This window comes from Epinephelus fuscoguttatus, linkage group LG3 (genome assembly GCF_011397635.1).
Source record: "Epinephelus fuscoguttatus linkage group LG3, E.fuscoguttatus.final_Chr_v1".
NCBI classification, from domain to species: Eukaryota; Metazoa; Chordata; class Actinopteri; order Perciformes; family Serranidae; genus Epinephelus; species Epinephelus fuscoguttatus.
The window spans coordinates 971674-990000 of record NC_064754.1 but is presented as its reverse complement, the minus strand read 5'-3'; the positions used below and the strand labels follow the sequence as shown (position 1 = coordinate 990000).

General features: G+C 45.2%; 1 protein-coding gene across 1 annotated transcript in view; it reads right to left on the bottom strand.

Moving 5' to 3' along the window:
- Window positions 1–18327, bottom strand: part of si:ch211-126j24.1 (phosphofurin acidic cluster sorting protein 1) — a 29489-nt gene that overhangs the window by 1280 nt on the left and 9882 nt on the right. Inside the window, exons 3-19 of the mRNA XM_049572197.1 lie at window positions 17257–17346; window positions 17017–17142; window positions 16178–16340; window positions 14464–14555; window positions 13280–13363; window positions 12881–12940; window positions 12630–12781; window positions 11442–11535; window positions 9709–9780; window positions 9373–9461; window positions 8652–8784; window positions 7131–7235; window positions 3864–3964; window positions 3019–3173; window positions 2812–2922; window positions 1335–1437; window positions 544–586 (exon numbers count right to left, since the gene is read on the bottom strand). Of these exons, the coding sequence (XP_049428154.1) occupies window positions 544–586; window positions 1335–1437; window positions 2812–2922; window positions 3019–3173; window positions 3864–3964; window positions 7131–7235; window positions 8652–8784; window positions 9373–9461; window positions 9709–9780; window positions 11442–11535; window positions 12630–12781; window positions 12881–12940; window positions 13280–13363; window positions 14464–14555; window positions 16178–16340; window positions 17017–17142; window positions 17257–17346 (1773 nt within the window). The remainder of the gene's footprint in view (window positions 1–543; window positions 587–1334; window positions 1438–2811; window positions 2923–3018; window positions 3174–3863; window positions 3965–7130; window positions 7236–8651; window positions 8785–9372; window positions 9462–9708; window positions 9781–11441; window positions 11536–12629; window positions 12782–12880; window positions 12941–13279; window positions 13364–14463; window positions 14556–16177; window positions 16341–17016; window positions 17143–17256; window positions 17347–18327) is intronic.

Here is an 18327-nt window from a genome sequence, read left to right as displayed (position 1 = left end):
CTTACGCCACAAAAACAGTTTCCTCCCGACTGCAGCTGGACTCGTCAGCGCGGTCTCCTCTCACGTCGATATATTCGTTACACTCTTGGACTCTTATCTTTGCACACTGCACATATTTGCACCACTCCTGCACAAACCAGGCGAGGTCTCTACATTCTGTCACAGCTCTGTTCTACACATTTATATTTATCTTTGTCATATTTTGAGTGTTGCAGTGCTTTGATTTATTTTCATCCCTCTTATTATGTTTATTGTATGTTAAATGTATGCAACAAAAATCCAAAGCAAATTCCTTGTAAGTGAAAACACACTTGGTCATAAATCCTTTTCTGAGTCTGACGTTTGAGACCAGACTACTTCCTGCTGACAGACTAAAATAAATCTACAGGTGACGCCTCTGTTGTGCTGCGTATGCATCTGTAAGATAATGTGTTAATGACTTTGACACAGTCGATCCGACACTGCAGCAGCGAAGCATCAAGTCCGTGACGTAACACTCCGCAGTACTTGTTTATTAGGAGCACTTGACACAGAGTTTCTCACCCCGATGAAAGGGACAAACTTCTGACAGGAGTCGTCGTCGGGGCTGCAGAAGAAAAACAGAATCAAACAGTTAAAAACAAAACGACAGAACTGAATAAATCAACTGTGGAGTCAAAGATTTTCTGCGTGTTACACTGTGATTCCTCTCGTGTCCACTAGATGCTGCTGCTGCTGCTGTAGTAAACTCTGTGTTGAGGTGAATGGGAAAACTCCTCCTCACAAACACAAAGTAAATACAGATTTTGCAAAGTTCAGCTCTCAGCAGGTCACAGAGCTTCTTAACATGACGTTCAGAAATGGAGGACAGACGTACTGTCGCCGTCTGTGGACACCTGGAGCTGTACGTCTCAACCTCAGGACTGAACACAGACCGAACAGGAAAAGAGGGGACTCGGGGAACAAAGCGAGTGTAGCCAGACGACTACACACAACATTGTTATGGAACTCAGGGGGCTAATTTGCTCCTCGCTACGGCGGCACATTTGAATCAGCTGTGATGTTGTGGCATAAGTTTGTTTTATGTGTGGGCGGAGACAGCGGTCAAATGTCAGTGATAATGCTCCACCACCTGTTTGCATTTCACAGTTTAAAAAGAAGACAAAGAGGAAGAAGAAGGAGCGGTTCAGTAAGAGCAAAACAACAGTGTGCGATTTGAGACAACACCACCCTGTTGAAATAAGTGCACCACACAGGAAGTGCGTAGTGTACTGCACTTAAGTGTACGAACAGACGTACGTGGTTTGAGACACACGCAAGGTTTGAGGTCTGATCCTGACAGGTAAGAATCGTACCTCTTGTGTTTGCAGGTCAGCATGGCCTCTGAGATCGGACACAGGTGAGAAACAGCAGCTCCGCTCAGATACTGAGACACTCGACCTGCTACACCCACAGGATCTGTGGAACAGAGAGCACATCGTCACCTGAGAGAGAGTTTACCAGTGAGTGTTACCTGTCAAACACAGTCAGCATCTACACCTGAGGGAGGATAGTCTGAGTGGGCGGAAGTTCGCTGCATAGATCAGCCTCTCATTGGGCGGAACGAGCCACCCGCTGAAGTCCCGCCCTACCACCTCCGGTTGCAGTTTTCAACATGTCCTTTACTAACTTTTGCAGTGTTTGATCTTGCGGGGATGTAGCCATTTTTCTGCCATGGTTCACGTCCTGTAGGTGATATTTTTGTGGGCGTGTTACACCAAAACCTGTTTCCCCCCGGCAATATTTTTGCAAGCGCAGCGTTGCTGTGGCACCGCCCAGAACGATTGTGATTGGTTGAAAGAAATACAAGCAGCTGGGGCGTTTTTTTCTCCAATCTTAAAGTGAGAGTCGGCGCAGCCAGACCTTTCTTTTCTTGAGAAAGGTCTGGTGAGCGAGACTAGAGGGAGGGTAACCAGAGACCAGAGACCAGAGGCCTCAGTACTGTGAAAGCAGTTCATCTTCCCCAGGATATCTCCTCCTCCTCTGCTCTGACTCACCCGTCACATCCAGCGTCTGGATAACTGCTGCTACAGAGCTGGTTATGAACTAGTTCAGTCAACTCTGGGTTTTCCTATCAGCCACCAGCACGTTCATGTGAAAGAGGCGGGGCTGTTAATGATGAGTGACATCATCAGAACCATGCATGAAGTACTTCATATGATATGAGATGAGATATGAGAGACAGAAAGTGTCTGCGACTGTGAGACAGTCAAATGTCAGTGGGATGTAAACGATACTCTGTGATCTTGTAACGGGAAATGTAGAAACACTGAAAACACTCTCCAAAAATTCAGCTTCAGCCGAGACTTGAATGACGTGCAGGTGTCACTGAGCTGTGTGTGACATTAGTATAGAGTATCTTATTTATTTAGTGTGGTGATGATGATGATGATGATGAAACTCCTCTGTATAGAGTTAACCCTGAAGTGACGTCACTGACTCCAAACACTACTCTGTTACTGAGCTGTATGGATATGGGCGGGCGCAGCTTATCCCAGATGGACCTGTACAGGATTCTGGTGGCTGCAGGTGTAGAGGCATAAAAACAAAAATCAATTTGGACTCAAACTGTGAAGTTCCCAGAGATTCCCACCCTTAGGGAACCATGTGAAGCAGCACTGGAAGAAGATGAAACCATGACTCGATCCTCTGGAGACCACGAGAACCACAGGAGACGCGATGGGAATCAGAGAGCAGATATACTGCGGCATGTGTTGGTGCGTCACTCATAACTCCTACGAGCACATTCAGGTTAATCTGATGAACTCATCCGAGGTCAGAGGTCAGTCATACCAAGAGGAGGAGACTCCACGCGGCCAAACAGCTCCCTCCAGCCGGCGTCCATGAACAGGCTGTTGAATTTACTGTCCAGGGTGGCCAGGTACTTGGCCAGTGGGTGGGCTCCTGGTGGGGTGATAATAAACACATAGAGCATCATGGGAAGGTTCATGACCAGCTGGTTTACATGTCACCAGATGACGTGTGGGAGTTTCTGCGTACCGACGGGGAGGATGAGGAAACGGACGTAGCTCAGCCAATCAGGCGTTTTGCTGGCCAGCTGCTCTACAAAGCAGCAGAGGACGGTGCTCAGGTAGCTCTGATCTCCAACCACCGCCACCTTTACGGTGGGCGGCGTCTGGGAGTTACAGTTACAGCTGGAAAACACAACATACAGTAATAAATGACTGATGTGATATTCAACATTAACTGATGAGAGCAGGATCGAGTTAGCAGCCTGTCGCAGCAGCTGATCAGACGTTTGATCAGATGCACCGTCTCTATGATTCAACCGATTATAACGGAATAAACAAAAGTGGTGTTTCGTCAGCGCATTCAGGAGGCGAACCTGGAGGACAGGTTCATCGTTCTCGTTCAGCTCGTTGTGTCTGATGGTTTGTGCGAAGGTGAACAGTCATTAATAACTACATCAGTGTCCCTCCATCTCGAGGTGATAAAAACAACACCTGAAGAGGTAGACGTTTCTGTTACAGGCACCCATCACTGCAAGTGGAAATTCCTATTTCCAGTGAATGCATCATGAAGATTAATGTTCTGAATATTCAAAATGACAGACGGTACTAATTATTTCTCATACGTCTTTTTAATAATCTCTCGTCCTTATCTCTGGAAAGGAACTTCAATAGAAAACTGGAACAGAGCGCGCTCAGTGTCGCTATCAGCATCAACAGGAAGCAGAAGGAAAAGCTCCACCTGTTTGACGGAGGTGTTCATTTGAACTCTACGTTGTGACTGACTGGTGCGACCTGTTTGTGATAGTGAAACTCTGCTGATGCAACAGGCTGCAGGTGTTTCTCATATCAGGTGAACGATCAGGTGAGCCTCACAATCTCTGGATCCGGCTGATGATGGCGTTGAAGGCGGCCTGAACATCAGCTGCTGAGACGGTGCAGACGATTGGCTGATCGAAGAGAAGCTCCGACAGATACTGAGGAGGAAGAGAGAGATATACGTCATGTATGTTGTCAACGTTTTATTGTTATAATATTAACGTACTGACTGACATGTGATCGACAGACTGAACCAACTGTTTCCTGTCTTCTGTCTTATTGTTTGTCTTTTCTGGACCGAGGAGCCGGCTGCACCAACTGGTCTGAACTTAGTCTGGTCCAAACTGCTAAGTCACTCTTTGTTGAGACCGGTCTTTAGAACGAACACGACGTCACTTGCACCAACTAAACTTAAGCCTAGTCTTAACGCGGAATTTATACTTCTGCGTTGACTCAACGCCGTACCCCACGCCGCAGCCTGACGTGCACCTCCCCAGAGATGTAACTCCACAGCGTCACAGTGACGCAGACCTCCTGTCTGTCTCTGTGAGCTGAAACCATTGGCCTAAAAGGTTCTGCACTGAGCTGGTTTAAATCTTATTTATCTGATCGTCTTCAGTTTGTTCACGTTCATACTGTACCAGCCCCTAGTTAGGCTGACTTAGTCTGCCGGAGGACCCCCCATAATACACCGGGGCACCTTCTCTCTCTCTCTCTCTCGTGTCCTATTACTGCATCTTGCTAACTCGGCCATTCTGGATGTCACTAACTGGGCTTCTTCTCCGGAGCCTTTGTGCTCCACTGTCTCTCAGATTAACTCATATCACAGCGGTGCCTGGACAGCGTGACGTGTGTGGTTGTGCTGCTGCCGTGGTCCTGCCAGATGCCTCCTGCTGCTGCTGCTGCCATCATTAGTCATTAGTCATACTTCTACTGTTATTATACACATATGATTATTGTCACACATGTATACTGCCAGGTATTAATACATACTTTCAACATATTGTACCACAGTAGCCAGAACTATAACTATAATATTATTACTTTCATTAATGTTGTTGTAAGATACTGTCATTACCTGCATCTCTCTCTCTCTCTCTCTCTCTCTCTCTCTCTCTCTCTCTGTCTCTCTCTCTCTCTCTCTCTCTGTCTCATTGTGTCATGTGGATTACTGTTAATTTATCATGCTGATCTGTTCTGTACGACATCTATTGCACGTCTGTCCGTCCTGGAAGAGGGATCCCTCCTCAGTTGCTCTTCCTGAGGTTTCTACCGTTTTTTCCCCGTTAAAGGGTTTTTTGGGGAGTTTTTCCTGATCAGCTGTGAGGGTCATAAGGACAGAGGGATGTCGTATGCTGTAAAGCCCTGTGAGGCAAATTGTGATTTGTGATATTGGGCTTTATAAATAAAATTGATTGATTGATTGACTGATTGATTGATTGTCTGTGAATGCTGCGAGTTATAGTGAAGCTGATTTGTGTTTGACACTGTCTCTATTAAGCCATGTTTAATGTGTGTTTAATGTTTTGAATCAACTAAACTTTACAGCACTTCACAGAAACCGCCGCCATCAACTAGTGTTTTGGAGGTGTAACTGCAGAGTGACAGAAATCCCGCTTCACTATACCCGGTCTTACCGATACGTGTTGCTGTGAATGCCCAGCAACTAAGGCTGTTGCCTAGCAGGTCATGTGTTGCTTGGATACATTGTTAAATTCTCCTGCTGCCTTGTTATCGTGTTACTAATCATTTATCATTTGCAGCAACATTATTATGAAGCATCAGAGCAAAAGACTTGAAGTACCACCCTGTGGTTGTATGACTCCGCCCACCAGTCCACCCTGTGGTTGTATGACTCCGCCCACCAGTCCACCCTGTGGTTGTATGACTCCGCCCACCAGTCCAGTGTCTCTGACAGTCTCCATCCATGTCAGTGAAAACATGGATGCTTCACACACAGAAGATCTATACAATCAGCACAGTTTCAAGATTAGAGTCACCAATTCAGTATCTGACTAAATGTCTCCCCTTCTGTTCCTGAGATATGACGTTAAAACATGATGATGTCACAGTCAAGCTGACCTTTGACCTTTTGACATTCATGATCTTATGCTGTTAGACATTTGTGTCAAGTTTGGTCAGAATTAGTGAATGAATTCTTCAATTTTGGACAAAAACAGGCTTTGTGAGGTCACACTGACCTTTGACCTTCAACCACAAAATTCTAATTAGTTTATTCCTCAATCCAAGTGGACGTTTGTGCCAAATTTGAGTAAATTTCCTCAAGGCCTTCTTGAGATACCACTTTAACCAGAATGAGACAGACAGGGTCCCGGTGACCTTTGACCACTAAAATCCAATCAGGTCATTGTTGAGTCTAGGTGGACGTTTGTGCCAAATTTGAAGAAATATCTTTGAGGTATTTTTAAGATAAAAGTTTTCACAAGGATGGGTCGAACAAAGGTGTTGTCCTTGCTGCAGGGCGTGTGGGTTCGATTCCAACCTGCAGCCCTTTGCTGTGTGTCCTCCCCGTCACACTAAAGTCTGTCCTGTCTAAAAAAAAAAGCTGAAAAATAATCTTTATAAAAGAAAGAGATGTTCAGGTATACAGAGCTGTACACGAGAGGCGGGTCTGGGTTTGAGTGACAGCAGCTGGTGGGTGGAGCTTCACATGAGAAAAGTGAACAAACCTGCAGTTTAAGACTCGGGGAGTGACAGCGTGTCGTTACTAGTGGTATTAAAGAGTGACGACCACACCAGCGTCTGAACGGATCGAAGTAAGTTTATATTCAGCTGCTTCACGTGCTGCTGCTGACCGGCTACATAGCTCACTGTCCTACCCTTTAACGGACATTAGCGGTGCACTTTTGTACGTTGTTTGGACGCTGGTTCAACAAGCTGAGGTGAAGACAAGACGTGTTTATGTTTGTATGTTAGCGAGATAAAAAGGAGACTGTAGGAAAGGTAACGCAGGGTGCTGTTCAGCGTTTCTTGTGTATCAGGCTGCTGATTTATAGACGCAGATGAGATTCTGATTTCACACCTGCTAGTGACGAGGCGGAGGATTTACACCTGGACTGAGCGAGAAGAAGGTTTAAGCCGAGATGGTGCAACCAGCGTAACTCTGAGGTCAGACGCCAAGTTACGACCGACTTATCTTCACACCAGGTTGAAGCCCTGTTGGTGCAACCGGCGACCAACCAGGAGAGCAGAAGTGATCAACAAACTCTGGTTGGTCAATCAGCAAATTTTACATCGGAGAGAGGGACAGAAACAAACTGCTGTCTCTTTAAGACTGATGGACAGACGGACAGACGGACAGACCTGTCCCTGCCAGTCTGTGGTGTTGATCAGGATGATGGAATCAGGAATCTGATCATCAGAGAACAGGATGTGGTTCAGCTGATCCAGGACCGACTTCCTGGCAACCTGAAAACAAACATTGGAACCTCAGTGTGAGTACACGTCAGTACACGTCAGTACATGTCAGTACACGTCAGTACAGGTCAGTACACGTCAGTACACGTCAGTACAGGTCAGTACACGTCAGTACAGGTCAGTACAAGTCAGTACGGGTCAGTACACGTCAGTACAGGTCAGTACACATCAGTACACGTCAGTACAGGTCAGTACAAGTCAGTACAGGTCAGTAGGGCTGCACTTAAGGATTATTTTTTATTGATTAATGTAACAATTATTTTTTACGTTAGTCAACTAATCTAAGGACTCATTTTTCTAAAAAAAAAAAATTACTGAAATAATATTCCATATGTGTCAGATACCAGATCAGAAAGTTCTGCACCTCAACTTTAAAACATCGCTGTAAAATGTACATGAACTGCCTTCAACTGGTGACTCAGGATTTTGACTTAAGTACTTGTCTTTAAATGTAAAATGATTACGACATGGATTTATTTCATCACTGCAGTAATGTGCAACTAAGATAATTACTGACAAATGTATTTTTGCATCAGTGTGGGGCAAGGAAAGGGAAGGAAACGATTTACAGACTGTAACAAGGTCTGTTTTCTCGCTCGTGCACGTCCGTTCAAGTCAAAAGAAAATATAAAACAGCTGAGTAACAATGTTAGATGACACATTCAGTATCACTGGCGCTGGTGCAGACAGTTTAAGTGATGACTACTAACAGAAACATGTTTGGCGTGTTGATAGTCCTGATATGCTGATGTCACAGGAAGCTGCACTCTGACATCATATAAAGAAATATTTCACTGCTGTAAAGACACAAATACTTTGGAAACTGGTGCAACATGACCAGAGAAGAAGTACTGTGACATCTGCTTTTAACAAAGAGGCAGAAAACCTACAACTACCAGAATGCATTGCACCACACAGGACCAGTAAACGCTCCCGCTGGTGGGTGACGAGGTAACAAACAATCTCAATCTCTTACATTTAAACAGATGAAACATGTCTCTGGACACATCTGGGGGGAGGAAATACTTAACACAGCAACACAATCTTGGTTTTATGTTTGATCAGCGCTGCTCAGTTTGATCTCAGTCTATTCAGCCTCCATTTTCACTGTGCAGGAAGCAGTATGGCGCCCACTTCCTGCTCAGAAACTCTTGCTATTACAGCTGAACAGGACACTAAAATAAGTTTCTAATAATATTTTAGGAGAGAAGTAGGCAGCAATGCAGTCACATGAGTCACACAGTTTGGTCTGAGTTTGAGAGAGCAGGGGCAGGTCTCCTGATCCACTTCTATACTCTGGCGGCATGGGTGGCGGGGAATACGAAAATGTGGGCGTGCAGCCTGCATTGCGAGCAAAAGCCAGAGAGTCAGCACAACTTTGCCAGATGACTTGTCTGTGTGTCTCACCTGTGGAGGAGGTATCCTGTAGTCAGACGACGTCTCACTGTCGACGCTGCTGGTTCTGTCAGTCCCTCTTGAGTTCTGTCTGTCCTTCATGGAGGCGCTCCAAGGATGGCGAGACACCTGACCTCCTGTCTTACTGCCGGGAGAGCACACGGATAAATGTTTGACCAGATCTTCCTCCTGACAATCATCTTCTTCCTCTCTCTGGTTCTTTGAGCTGATTGGCCCTGACCGAACGCTGGGAGTATGACTGCATGTCATATGTGCAACCCACAGCGGGAGATTTAAAAAGTATCTGTTAGCAGTTAGCAGCTAACTCAAAGAAGAACAGCAGCTGTTAGCAGTTAGCAGCTAACTCAAAGAAGAACAGCAGCTGTTAGCAGTTAGCAGCTAACAGGAGCTCCTTACCCTCCGAGCAGAGGACGAGATCAGCCGCCATATAACAGGGACGCTAAATGATTGTTATTGACATGTGATGTCATTGTTATTGTTAATAAAGAGCTGCTGACACGTATGTTATATGTCACACTAGAGGCTGATGCTGTTGTGTTACATGTCACGCCTCTTTTCACTCTGTGAAGTCATCATGCTGTCTGACATCACACTCTGGAGCCACATGACGCAGCCGTCGTTTGGTTCTGTGTAAAAACCTAAAGGAAGTGTAAAGATGGGTAGCAAGCTTGTGTGTGTGTGTGTGTGTGTGTGTGTGTGTGTGTGTGTGTACCTTGGTGACACCTGTGTTTGGGACTCAGTTTTACAGAGTTTGGCAGCCGGGCCTGCATCTGTTCCCATGACAACATCATCCTCAACTTCCTGTGGAGAGAAGATGAAGAAGTGTGTGAATGTGTGTACTTGTAATTGCTGCATTGTGAGGACCGAAACAGAGTGAGGACATTTGTGTAAAGTGGGGACATTCTGGCCGGTATCACGTCTTCAAAGACCCGTCTGAAGGTAAATTAAAGACTTGGCTTTAAGGTTCACGTTAGACTTGGGTTCAGGTTAAGGTAAGGAGCCGGGGAACACGTGATGTTGGTGAGGGAGTACAGGGATCCACACTCACCCCGGCGCCGGCCTCGTCTCCTCTGGACTCGTCGGGGAATCGCGGACACTCTGGAGACAGACGCTCTGCAGCCTGTTGGTAAGAACAGAGCAGTGACACAGAGTGACCTGCAGGGGGCAGCAGAGGACAGTACAGCGGCTGTCTGACTCCACAGACTTCACTTCACCTACAGCATGAGACAGACGGACTGAAGGTTGTTATTACATCACATCCTCCCAACAGGTCACATCACTAAAATACACAAAGATAACAACGAACGTCTGCCTGCTGAGCACCAACCGGGGTGTCAGCGGATACTTCAGGGTGATGTTCGGTCTGATCGTCTGAGACCTCTGTTCACCTTCTTTTCAATGCGGTCACAGCATCAGCGTGTCAGAATTACAACTTAGTTTAATTGTTTTGATCATTTAGTTGTTGGTTAAAAGAGAGATGACACTAATTATTGTGAAGATGTTTCTCCAAACTCATAACGCTCTGTTGGGTGAAATGACGTCTACAGGAAGTTGTAATTAAAACGTATTTAATGTTTAATATAAAATGTCATAAATATGGATCTGTATAGTCTGTGTGCTGCCAACAAGAAGCTTTCAGGACATTTTCAGTTTCAGAGTCATTTGACATCATTCATGGAAAAGTAACACAAAATAACTCCACCCACTTAAACACCAGTGCAGACCAGGTACTCCCCTGGTAGCTGCCCCCCCCCCCAACAGGACGATGCGCATTGCCACATCACAAAAACTGCTCAGGAATGGTCCAAGGAACATGACAAAGAGCTCAAGGTGTCGACCTGGCCTCCAAACTCCCCAGATCCCAGTCTGATCAAACATCTGTGGGACGTGCTGGTACCTCACCTCACAACCCACGGGACTCAAAAGATCTGAAAGTAACGCCCTGGTGCCAGACACCAAAGGACATCCTCCAGAAGTCCTGCGTCCATGCCTTGACAGGTCAGAGCCAAGTCAGGTCCAAGGAGCACCCACCTTGGATCGGGGGTACCTCTGGGGTACCAGCACGTCCCTCAGATGTTTGATCAGGTTGGGATCTGGGGTATTTAAGGGGCCAAGTTAATGCCTTGAGCTCTTTGTGGCATGGTGCATTGTCCTGCTGGGGGGGCACTGCCATCATACAAGTGCTGTTGCCATGAGGGGGTTTACTTGGTCATCAATGGTGGAGCACGTCAAGTAGCATCCACATGAATGCCAGAACCAAGTTTTCCCAACAGAACATGATCAGTGTTATTCACTTCACCTGTCAGTGGTGTGAATGTGTGGGCTGATCGTGTATAAAGCCAGAACCACTTTAACAATTTTATATATAACAGCGAGTATTTTGAGGTTTAAAAGATGTTTAGAAATCAGTGAAGGTGAAAAGATGTTTAGAAAAGGTTCAAAAGAGATTTTTGATCCTCTACAGTGTGCATAAAAAGTCTGTCATCATTTTGGAGCCTAACTAAGAAATCACATCTAATTTCTCAGCTGAAACTCAATACTGCAAATCCAGTGAAATACAGTCTTAATGTGAAGGTTCAATCAATGTCTTCAAGCAGTTGGTGAAAAAAAACTTTGACTTTTGTACCTTCTCTGAGCGTCTTTCTAGTCAGTTTTTTTAATGTCTTTTCAACAGGAAAAAGCTCGCTGTGTGAACTCATTAATGATCACAAATATGTGTTGTGTAAATATCACCATGGTGTTGGTGTTCAGTGGAGTACACTGTGTATCAGCTGGACTCACGGCTGCAGTCTGTTGTTTCTGTTGGCCCCTCTGACTGTTGAGACTCCCGATCTCAGTCTGAGAGCTGGACTGAGAGATTCCCTCGAAGAAAGGCCTGTTGGTCAGATACCACAAACACAACCGTCTGCACGGGGACAACATGCAATTTCAGCTGATCAGATAAGCATCAACTGCAAGACAGCCGTCAGTGAATACAGGCAGGGGGACAACAATTTCAAAAGTGGGCCCCTCATCCACCCCCAGTGGAGGGGGGGGGGGTTCCCAACACAGTTTTATACTTCCTGTGAATATAATCCAATGAATCATGTTTCCACGTGTATTTTGTTTCTACTGTTACGACCTTGTTTTCTTATTTTGAAAAGCAGAGGAAGTCGCACGTTTATCCTCGGTTGAAAAATGTCTCCAGTGGACGATTAGGGAAAAGTCATATCAAACACTGACTGAAGCAATTACTGCAGGATGTTAAATCATCAGATCAAATCGGGAGCTAACAGATATCTTTTTTCTTCATGTGTTCGTTCAGTTTTGAGGCTACTTTCATCAAATATTGGTCAGATTGTGTGCAGAACTGAAAGAGTGTAAAGCAGGGCTGTCAAACTCAAGGTCAAAGCTGACCCCCGTAGTAGTAGGAGCACTCGGGGCAGTGACCCCCAAACTGACAGACTGGCTCCGGCAGATTCCTGGAACAAAATCTGAAGCCTCAGTCCAGAAGAGTGCAGCCAGTCCTAGGAACAGCAGGAACACCCTCAAACTCCCAGGCCTGTGGTAGAGGACCCGAGCTTGAGGATGGCACAGATACAGATACCACCCTGAGAGGGTGACAGGGTTGTTGTGTGTGTATAAATATATATGTATGTGAAGGCCTGTTGATTTGGGGAATGTTGGTTTGGGTATTTCTGATTTCGTTCTAATGCGACAGTCGTTTATAGCGTCATCCTGCAGCTCTCCATAAATCCTGCAAATCACTCAACTCTTAAACCAACCGAAGCACCTGGATCATCAAGCAGTGGGTACAGGTAAACCAAAGACAGTGTGTTGATCACGTCCACCATTATGGCGTCTGCGGGTGACTATTTTTTAACTTACTGAAATGGATTATTAGCTCTCATTAGCTAATTAGACTGTTATTAGTTTATTATATGAAATGTAAATGCATAGGACAGCTGAGGCGCGTGTCCACAGTCTGACCTGAGTTTGGGTTTGGGCGTGCTGATGATGCTGTCGTTGTCGTCCAGCTCCGGGCCGCTGTCACTCGGGTTGTAAACCTCCAGGCTGTCGTAGAGCAGGTCTAGGTCCTCCTCGGCCTCCTGACTCTGACCCACCGGATCTGAGTCCAGAACCTGCAGCGTTTACACAGAGTGACAGAGATGAATCTACCGGTGGAGTGATGAGATGGATTTCTCGTGAACAAAGACGATGACGCAGCGTCGAGTACGAACCTCATCAGAGACTTTGAATCTTTTCAGCAGAGCCACAAACTTCTGTTTAAAGTTCGGCTGCTGAGCGACAGAGAAAAGAAGCAAAGTGAGACACAGTTTCTTCATCTGATCAAAGTGCCTTATCCTATTATATATTTATCTTTCTAACTGAGAGGAGAGTTGAGAACATTTCACCTGCACCTGCAGTTACAGAGAACATTTGAGGTCTGCAACACGTGAACAGTGTGTACTGAAACTCTTTTTTAAAAGCGATTCTCAATAAGTAAAAACATTCTGAAGAGAGGGGTTTAATAACACATTAACAATATTTCACTGACACGCTACTTTAAAATGCTGCAACTACAAAACGTGACATAAGATACAGGCGATGTTCTGTGGCGGACTCCGATTGGTCCTCACCTGAGTCAGGGAGGCTGTTCGGATCATTTTCCTGCGAGACTTCTTCGTCTTTCCTTGAACATCATCATCATCATCAAACATGTCCTGAGAAACAAACAGAGGAAATGTCACGTCGTCGTTAAAGATGTTCAGTTTGAAGTGATAAAGTGTCACTTCTTGATAACTGCTATGAAATATTGTCGTTCTCTCTGGTTCATGAACTCATGATCCTCAGAGGATGAATCACAACACTGATGATCCTTTGACTTTTGATCCAGCGCCACCAACAGGTCAAATTAAACACTTCTATGTTATCGTTTCAGCTGAATGCTAATGTAGCATGCTAATGATGTATGTTGTTAGTATGTCGATGTTATCACATAAACAAATGTAATAATACATGTTGGCTACTGAATGCTAACTGTTGCATGCTAAAAGATTAGGCTACATATCTAAACGTTACTCATCAAATGTTAGCATAGAACCATGCTAACATGCATATAACCTATCAACATTTAAATATCAATTGTAACATTCATAATGTCATTGTGTTTTCTTGTGGACTTTAATGTTAGTATGCTAACATGATAACGTTAGCATTAGCATAAAGCACAAAGTCTAGCAGCGAGTCATATTTCCATTTCTTCACTTTATTGCAGTTTCATGATATGCTAAACATTAGCATATTACCATACTAACTGTACATAGGCCTGCATGTTACAATGCTAATGTTTCCTGCGACACTTTGTATGCTAACATATATTAGCCAAGTGCAGAGACTGATTAAACCTGAGCCAAGCTTTCAGGTGAATGCTAATGTTGGCGTTAAACTCAAATTAAGCAGATTTAATGTTAGCAGTTAGCTTAAATTGAGATGATTTAACGTTAGCGTTTAGCTCATTTTAAGATGATTTAAAGGATCAGTTTTTAGTGAATCCACATATTGAAAGTAAGCTAACAGACTTTTCTGTTTTTACTGTATTCTATTCTCTGATTGTTTTTAACTAATGTAAAGTGTCTGTGAGAACCATGAAAAGCACTTTATAAATAAAATGTATTATTATTATTATGGAAGTTTTCAGTAGCAAAAACACTGATGGCTGCATTCCATTTCTTTGCTCCAGGCCCTGCCATTGTGCCTGTTGGCTTACAGAATGGATCGCAGCCATTGTTTCTGTGCTGTGTCAGCTGACAGGTAGGCTCACCTGAGGAGGAACCGCGTCATCACTTCCTTCCTGTTCGGAGGAGAAGCTGTCGTCATCGTCCTCCCAGTAGTTTTCCATGTCAGGAGAGCGATCTGTCCCACAAACACACAAACTGTAGATACACAACAACTCTCACTGAAGTAATCTGAAGTTTATTTTAACTGGAGGATGAAAAACTGCAGTGTTTAGTCTCCAGTGGTGGGAGGTGTGCCGACTAAGTACGTTCACACAAGTATTAAAATAGTAGTAAAATAGTAAAATACATTTATATGCGGACGACACTGTCATTTACACGCACGTGCCCTCCATGATGCAGGAGCTTCAGACTGTATTTCAGTCATTACAAACTGCTCTGCTGAGTTCAACATTATAAATGCTCAGAGTTTTATGGTCTTCTCAAAAGCTCACTCAGTTGCTGGATGATCTTAGTATCTTCACATCTGATGGTAAATCCATGGAAGGAGTGTCCGCGTACAAGTACCACAGTATACGGATAGATGACAAGCTTCCATTTCATGTACATACTGCTGCTGTAGGCACGACGCTTAAAGTGAAGATTGGCTTTTATTTTAGAAATCAGTCTCGTTTTACTTTCAGTGCTGAGAAAAAACGTGCAAGCAACTTTTCTGTCTGTTACTGATTACTGTGACGTATTGTACATGAACGCAACCTCCTCCATTTTACGTAGCCTTGATCCAGTGCACCATGCATCTCTACGTTTTATTAAAACTGCAAAATGACTCAGTCATCACTGCATCCTGTATGATTTGGTGTGTTGGACATCACTGACCACTCACAGACAGCAGCACTGGTATATTTTTATCCATAAAGCAATACTGGTCAAATTTCCAGCCGACCTTTGAACCCTGCTGTGAGTCAGCTCGGGTAGTTTCCTGCTACGCTCCTCTGCATGGCTGCTTTTTAACGTACCCTGGGTTTCACTAGAACTTTTTCCTACTCTGCACTGTGAGCATGAAACAATCTACAAAAAGATCTAAAATCAGAAACACTTCAATCCACTGATGAATTTAAGGGCATCATAAAGAACAGAGACATGGGCTTGCTTTTCTTTAGAGGCCACTATGTTTGAACTGTTGTTGTTTTATTGTGGCTTTTTGTATTACGTGTTGTATTTATTGCATTTTAAATGTGTTCTGATTGGCTGCTGCCTCAGCTGGATCTCTACTTTTCAATCTCAGTGGTACTTCCTGGTTAAATAAAGGTTAAATAAAATTCCTTCAGTACAAGTTCAGTACCTCTCCTTCTCCCCCACGTCACTGCCGTCTTGTCACAGTGTGGTATTAGTACTTTTACTGTAGTGAAGGATCTGAATGCTTCTTCCAACACTGTTAGTTTCTCTCTGGTGATGATGAAGAGCGTTCACACCGACTCTCCTCTGCACATTAGATTATCACGTGTGAGAAATGTTCCTGCAGCCTCAGCTTGAATCAACAAACACTAACACTGGATCTGGTGGACAGACGGTCATTATGAACGGACTCTGATCAGGACTGAAGCTCCTGTTCTGACTGAGCTGTGATGATGATGATGATGATGATGATGATGATTTGCTTTGAGGGGTGCAGCGAGGCCGTTTGTTAAAAAACATCGAGAAGCTCATATGTACTCTGCTCCCGACCAATCGGGGACCGGTCTTTAACGAGCACCTGATGCTGTCAGACAGACTGAAGGTCAGCTCCACTGTTCTCCTCACCCGAGGCCTTGGTCTTGTTGCCATGGTGACCGCTTGTGTCCTCCTGCTCGATTGGCTGGCTGGTGAGAGAATGGACGCTCAGCTCCGCCGCACGTACAGAAGCATCCTTCAGGTTGCTATGGAGACCGAGGATGTGGGCTCCGTCTGTCGGATGCTGCATCACCTGGGACGAGACACACACACACACACACACAGACATCCGCCCACGCACCAGCAGAGAGGCGATACTGTCACTGTCTGAAGAAAGAAATCAGTCATTTCATGTTTGATTCATCCTGAAGTTTAAAATCACCACAGTGTGTCTCTGTTAAAGTTGTGCAGAGTGCATAAAAAAAAACATCAAATCAGAGCCAGTGGATGATCCTACGGGCCCCTGACAGACATCCAGGCTCAGCCCCAAGTGTCCTCACATCCTGGATACGGCCCTGCGTACATGTACAGGGCTCCTGATTGGCCCCTGACCTCCTGCTGTTCTGCAGAAGTGGCCCCCGAGCAAAACAAGGTGAGTTTCCCTGAACTGGTGCGTTCACGTGTTTTAATGTGTTCAATGAAACTGTTCCTGACTCCTCAGCTCCTCCCCTTTCTCCTCCCTTCTTTATTCAGCTCCTTGCTCCTGACTCCTTAACATCTCTCCTCTCTCCTTCTACTCCTCCCTCCTCTCCCCTGTCCTCCCTTCCTGCCTCTCTCAGCTCCTTGCTCCTGACTCCTCAGCCTCGACCTGATGATGGCGCCAGATCAGTCAGAGGACCATCAGAGTTGCTTCGGTTCATCCTGCGGGGAACATGAATGATGAACTGAGTTTCAGGACCACAGTGTCGACACACTGCTCCCTGTCGTACCTCCGCCATGTTGATGACTCCCACTGCGAGCGTTTTGTAGCCCAGGATGGTTCGGTTCTTGTACCTCTTCCTCCTCTGCAGCATCACATGCAGACGATTCACATCTCGCTTCAGGAAATGAGGATACTGAGAAACAGAGGGACATGGATTCATCCTCTGGGGAGCAGGAGCATCCACCAACAGAAGATTTTCTGTCACAGTATTATGAGTGTGTGTCGAAGGGATGATTAAATGTGTGACCTGCAGTGAGAAGGTGAGCTCCAGGTCTGTCTCCATCAGGCCGTCCGGAGGAAGAAGGTACTCGTTGGATCTCAAAGTCCGTTTAGAGCCCTGGGAGACGGACACGAAGACAGATACAGGATTATTAATGTGACGAAGGAAAGACGGACACTGTGGGACCGCTACAAGAGGAAACACTTCTTAATGGACCGTGTCACTCATGTTCTTCTTCTTTATCTCACTTTAAGAGATAATCATGCTCTGTGCTTTGGAACTACAGTTCCCAAAATGCTTTGGGGGATATAAACAGGAAGTATAATGTTGCCATGGATTCAGTCAGTTATCTGTGAGTTACAGTCTGTTTGTTTTTTCAGTCTATCCATGCATTCGTGTCTCATTAGAATAATCACAAAAATTAGTTTCCAACCCAAAATTCACGTCAACGTTCCCGCAAGTAAGAACGTCTGCAAAAATTTTCCACGAGTCCACAACTTGATGTCATATATGCAGAAACATGGCGGACGAATCTCAGTGTTCAGTTGGCGATAAAGTTTTTAAGAATTTTTGAATGTCGATGATTTGCTCACGTTATGCAACATGGTGTTACTGTTAGCTGCTGTCCAACAGGAGGCGCACAGGAGGATCCTGATCAAACAGAGACACCTCAACTGACCCCTTTTCACATGAAGGAGCAGCGGCTCTACTCCGAGCTCCCTCCAGATGTCTGACTCCTCCCCCTATCTCTAAGGCTGAGCCCAGACACCCTACAGAGGAAACTCATTTCAGACGCTTGTATCTGTGACCTCATTCTTTCAGTCACTACCCAGAGCTCATGACCATAGGTGAGGGTTGGGACGCAGATGGACCGGGAAATGGAAAGCTTTGCCTTCTGGCTCAGCTCCCTCTGAGCTGTGACAGTCAGACACAGCGCTCACATCACTGCAGACGCCACTCCAAACCGCCGATCCATCCCATTAACACCCCGAGATACTTGAACTCCCTAGCTTGAGGCAGTAACTCACTCCCAACTCAATCCACCAGTTTCTGGCAGAGAACCATAACCTCAGACTTGGAGGTGCTGACTCTCAACTC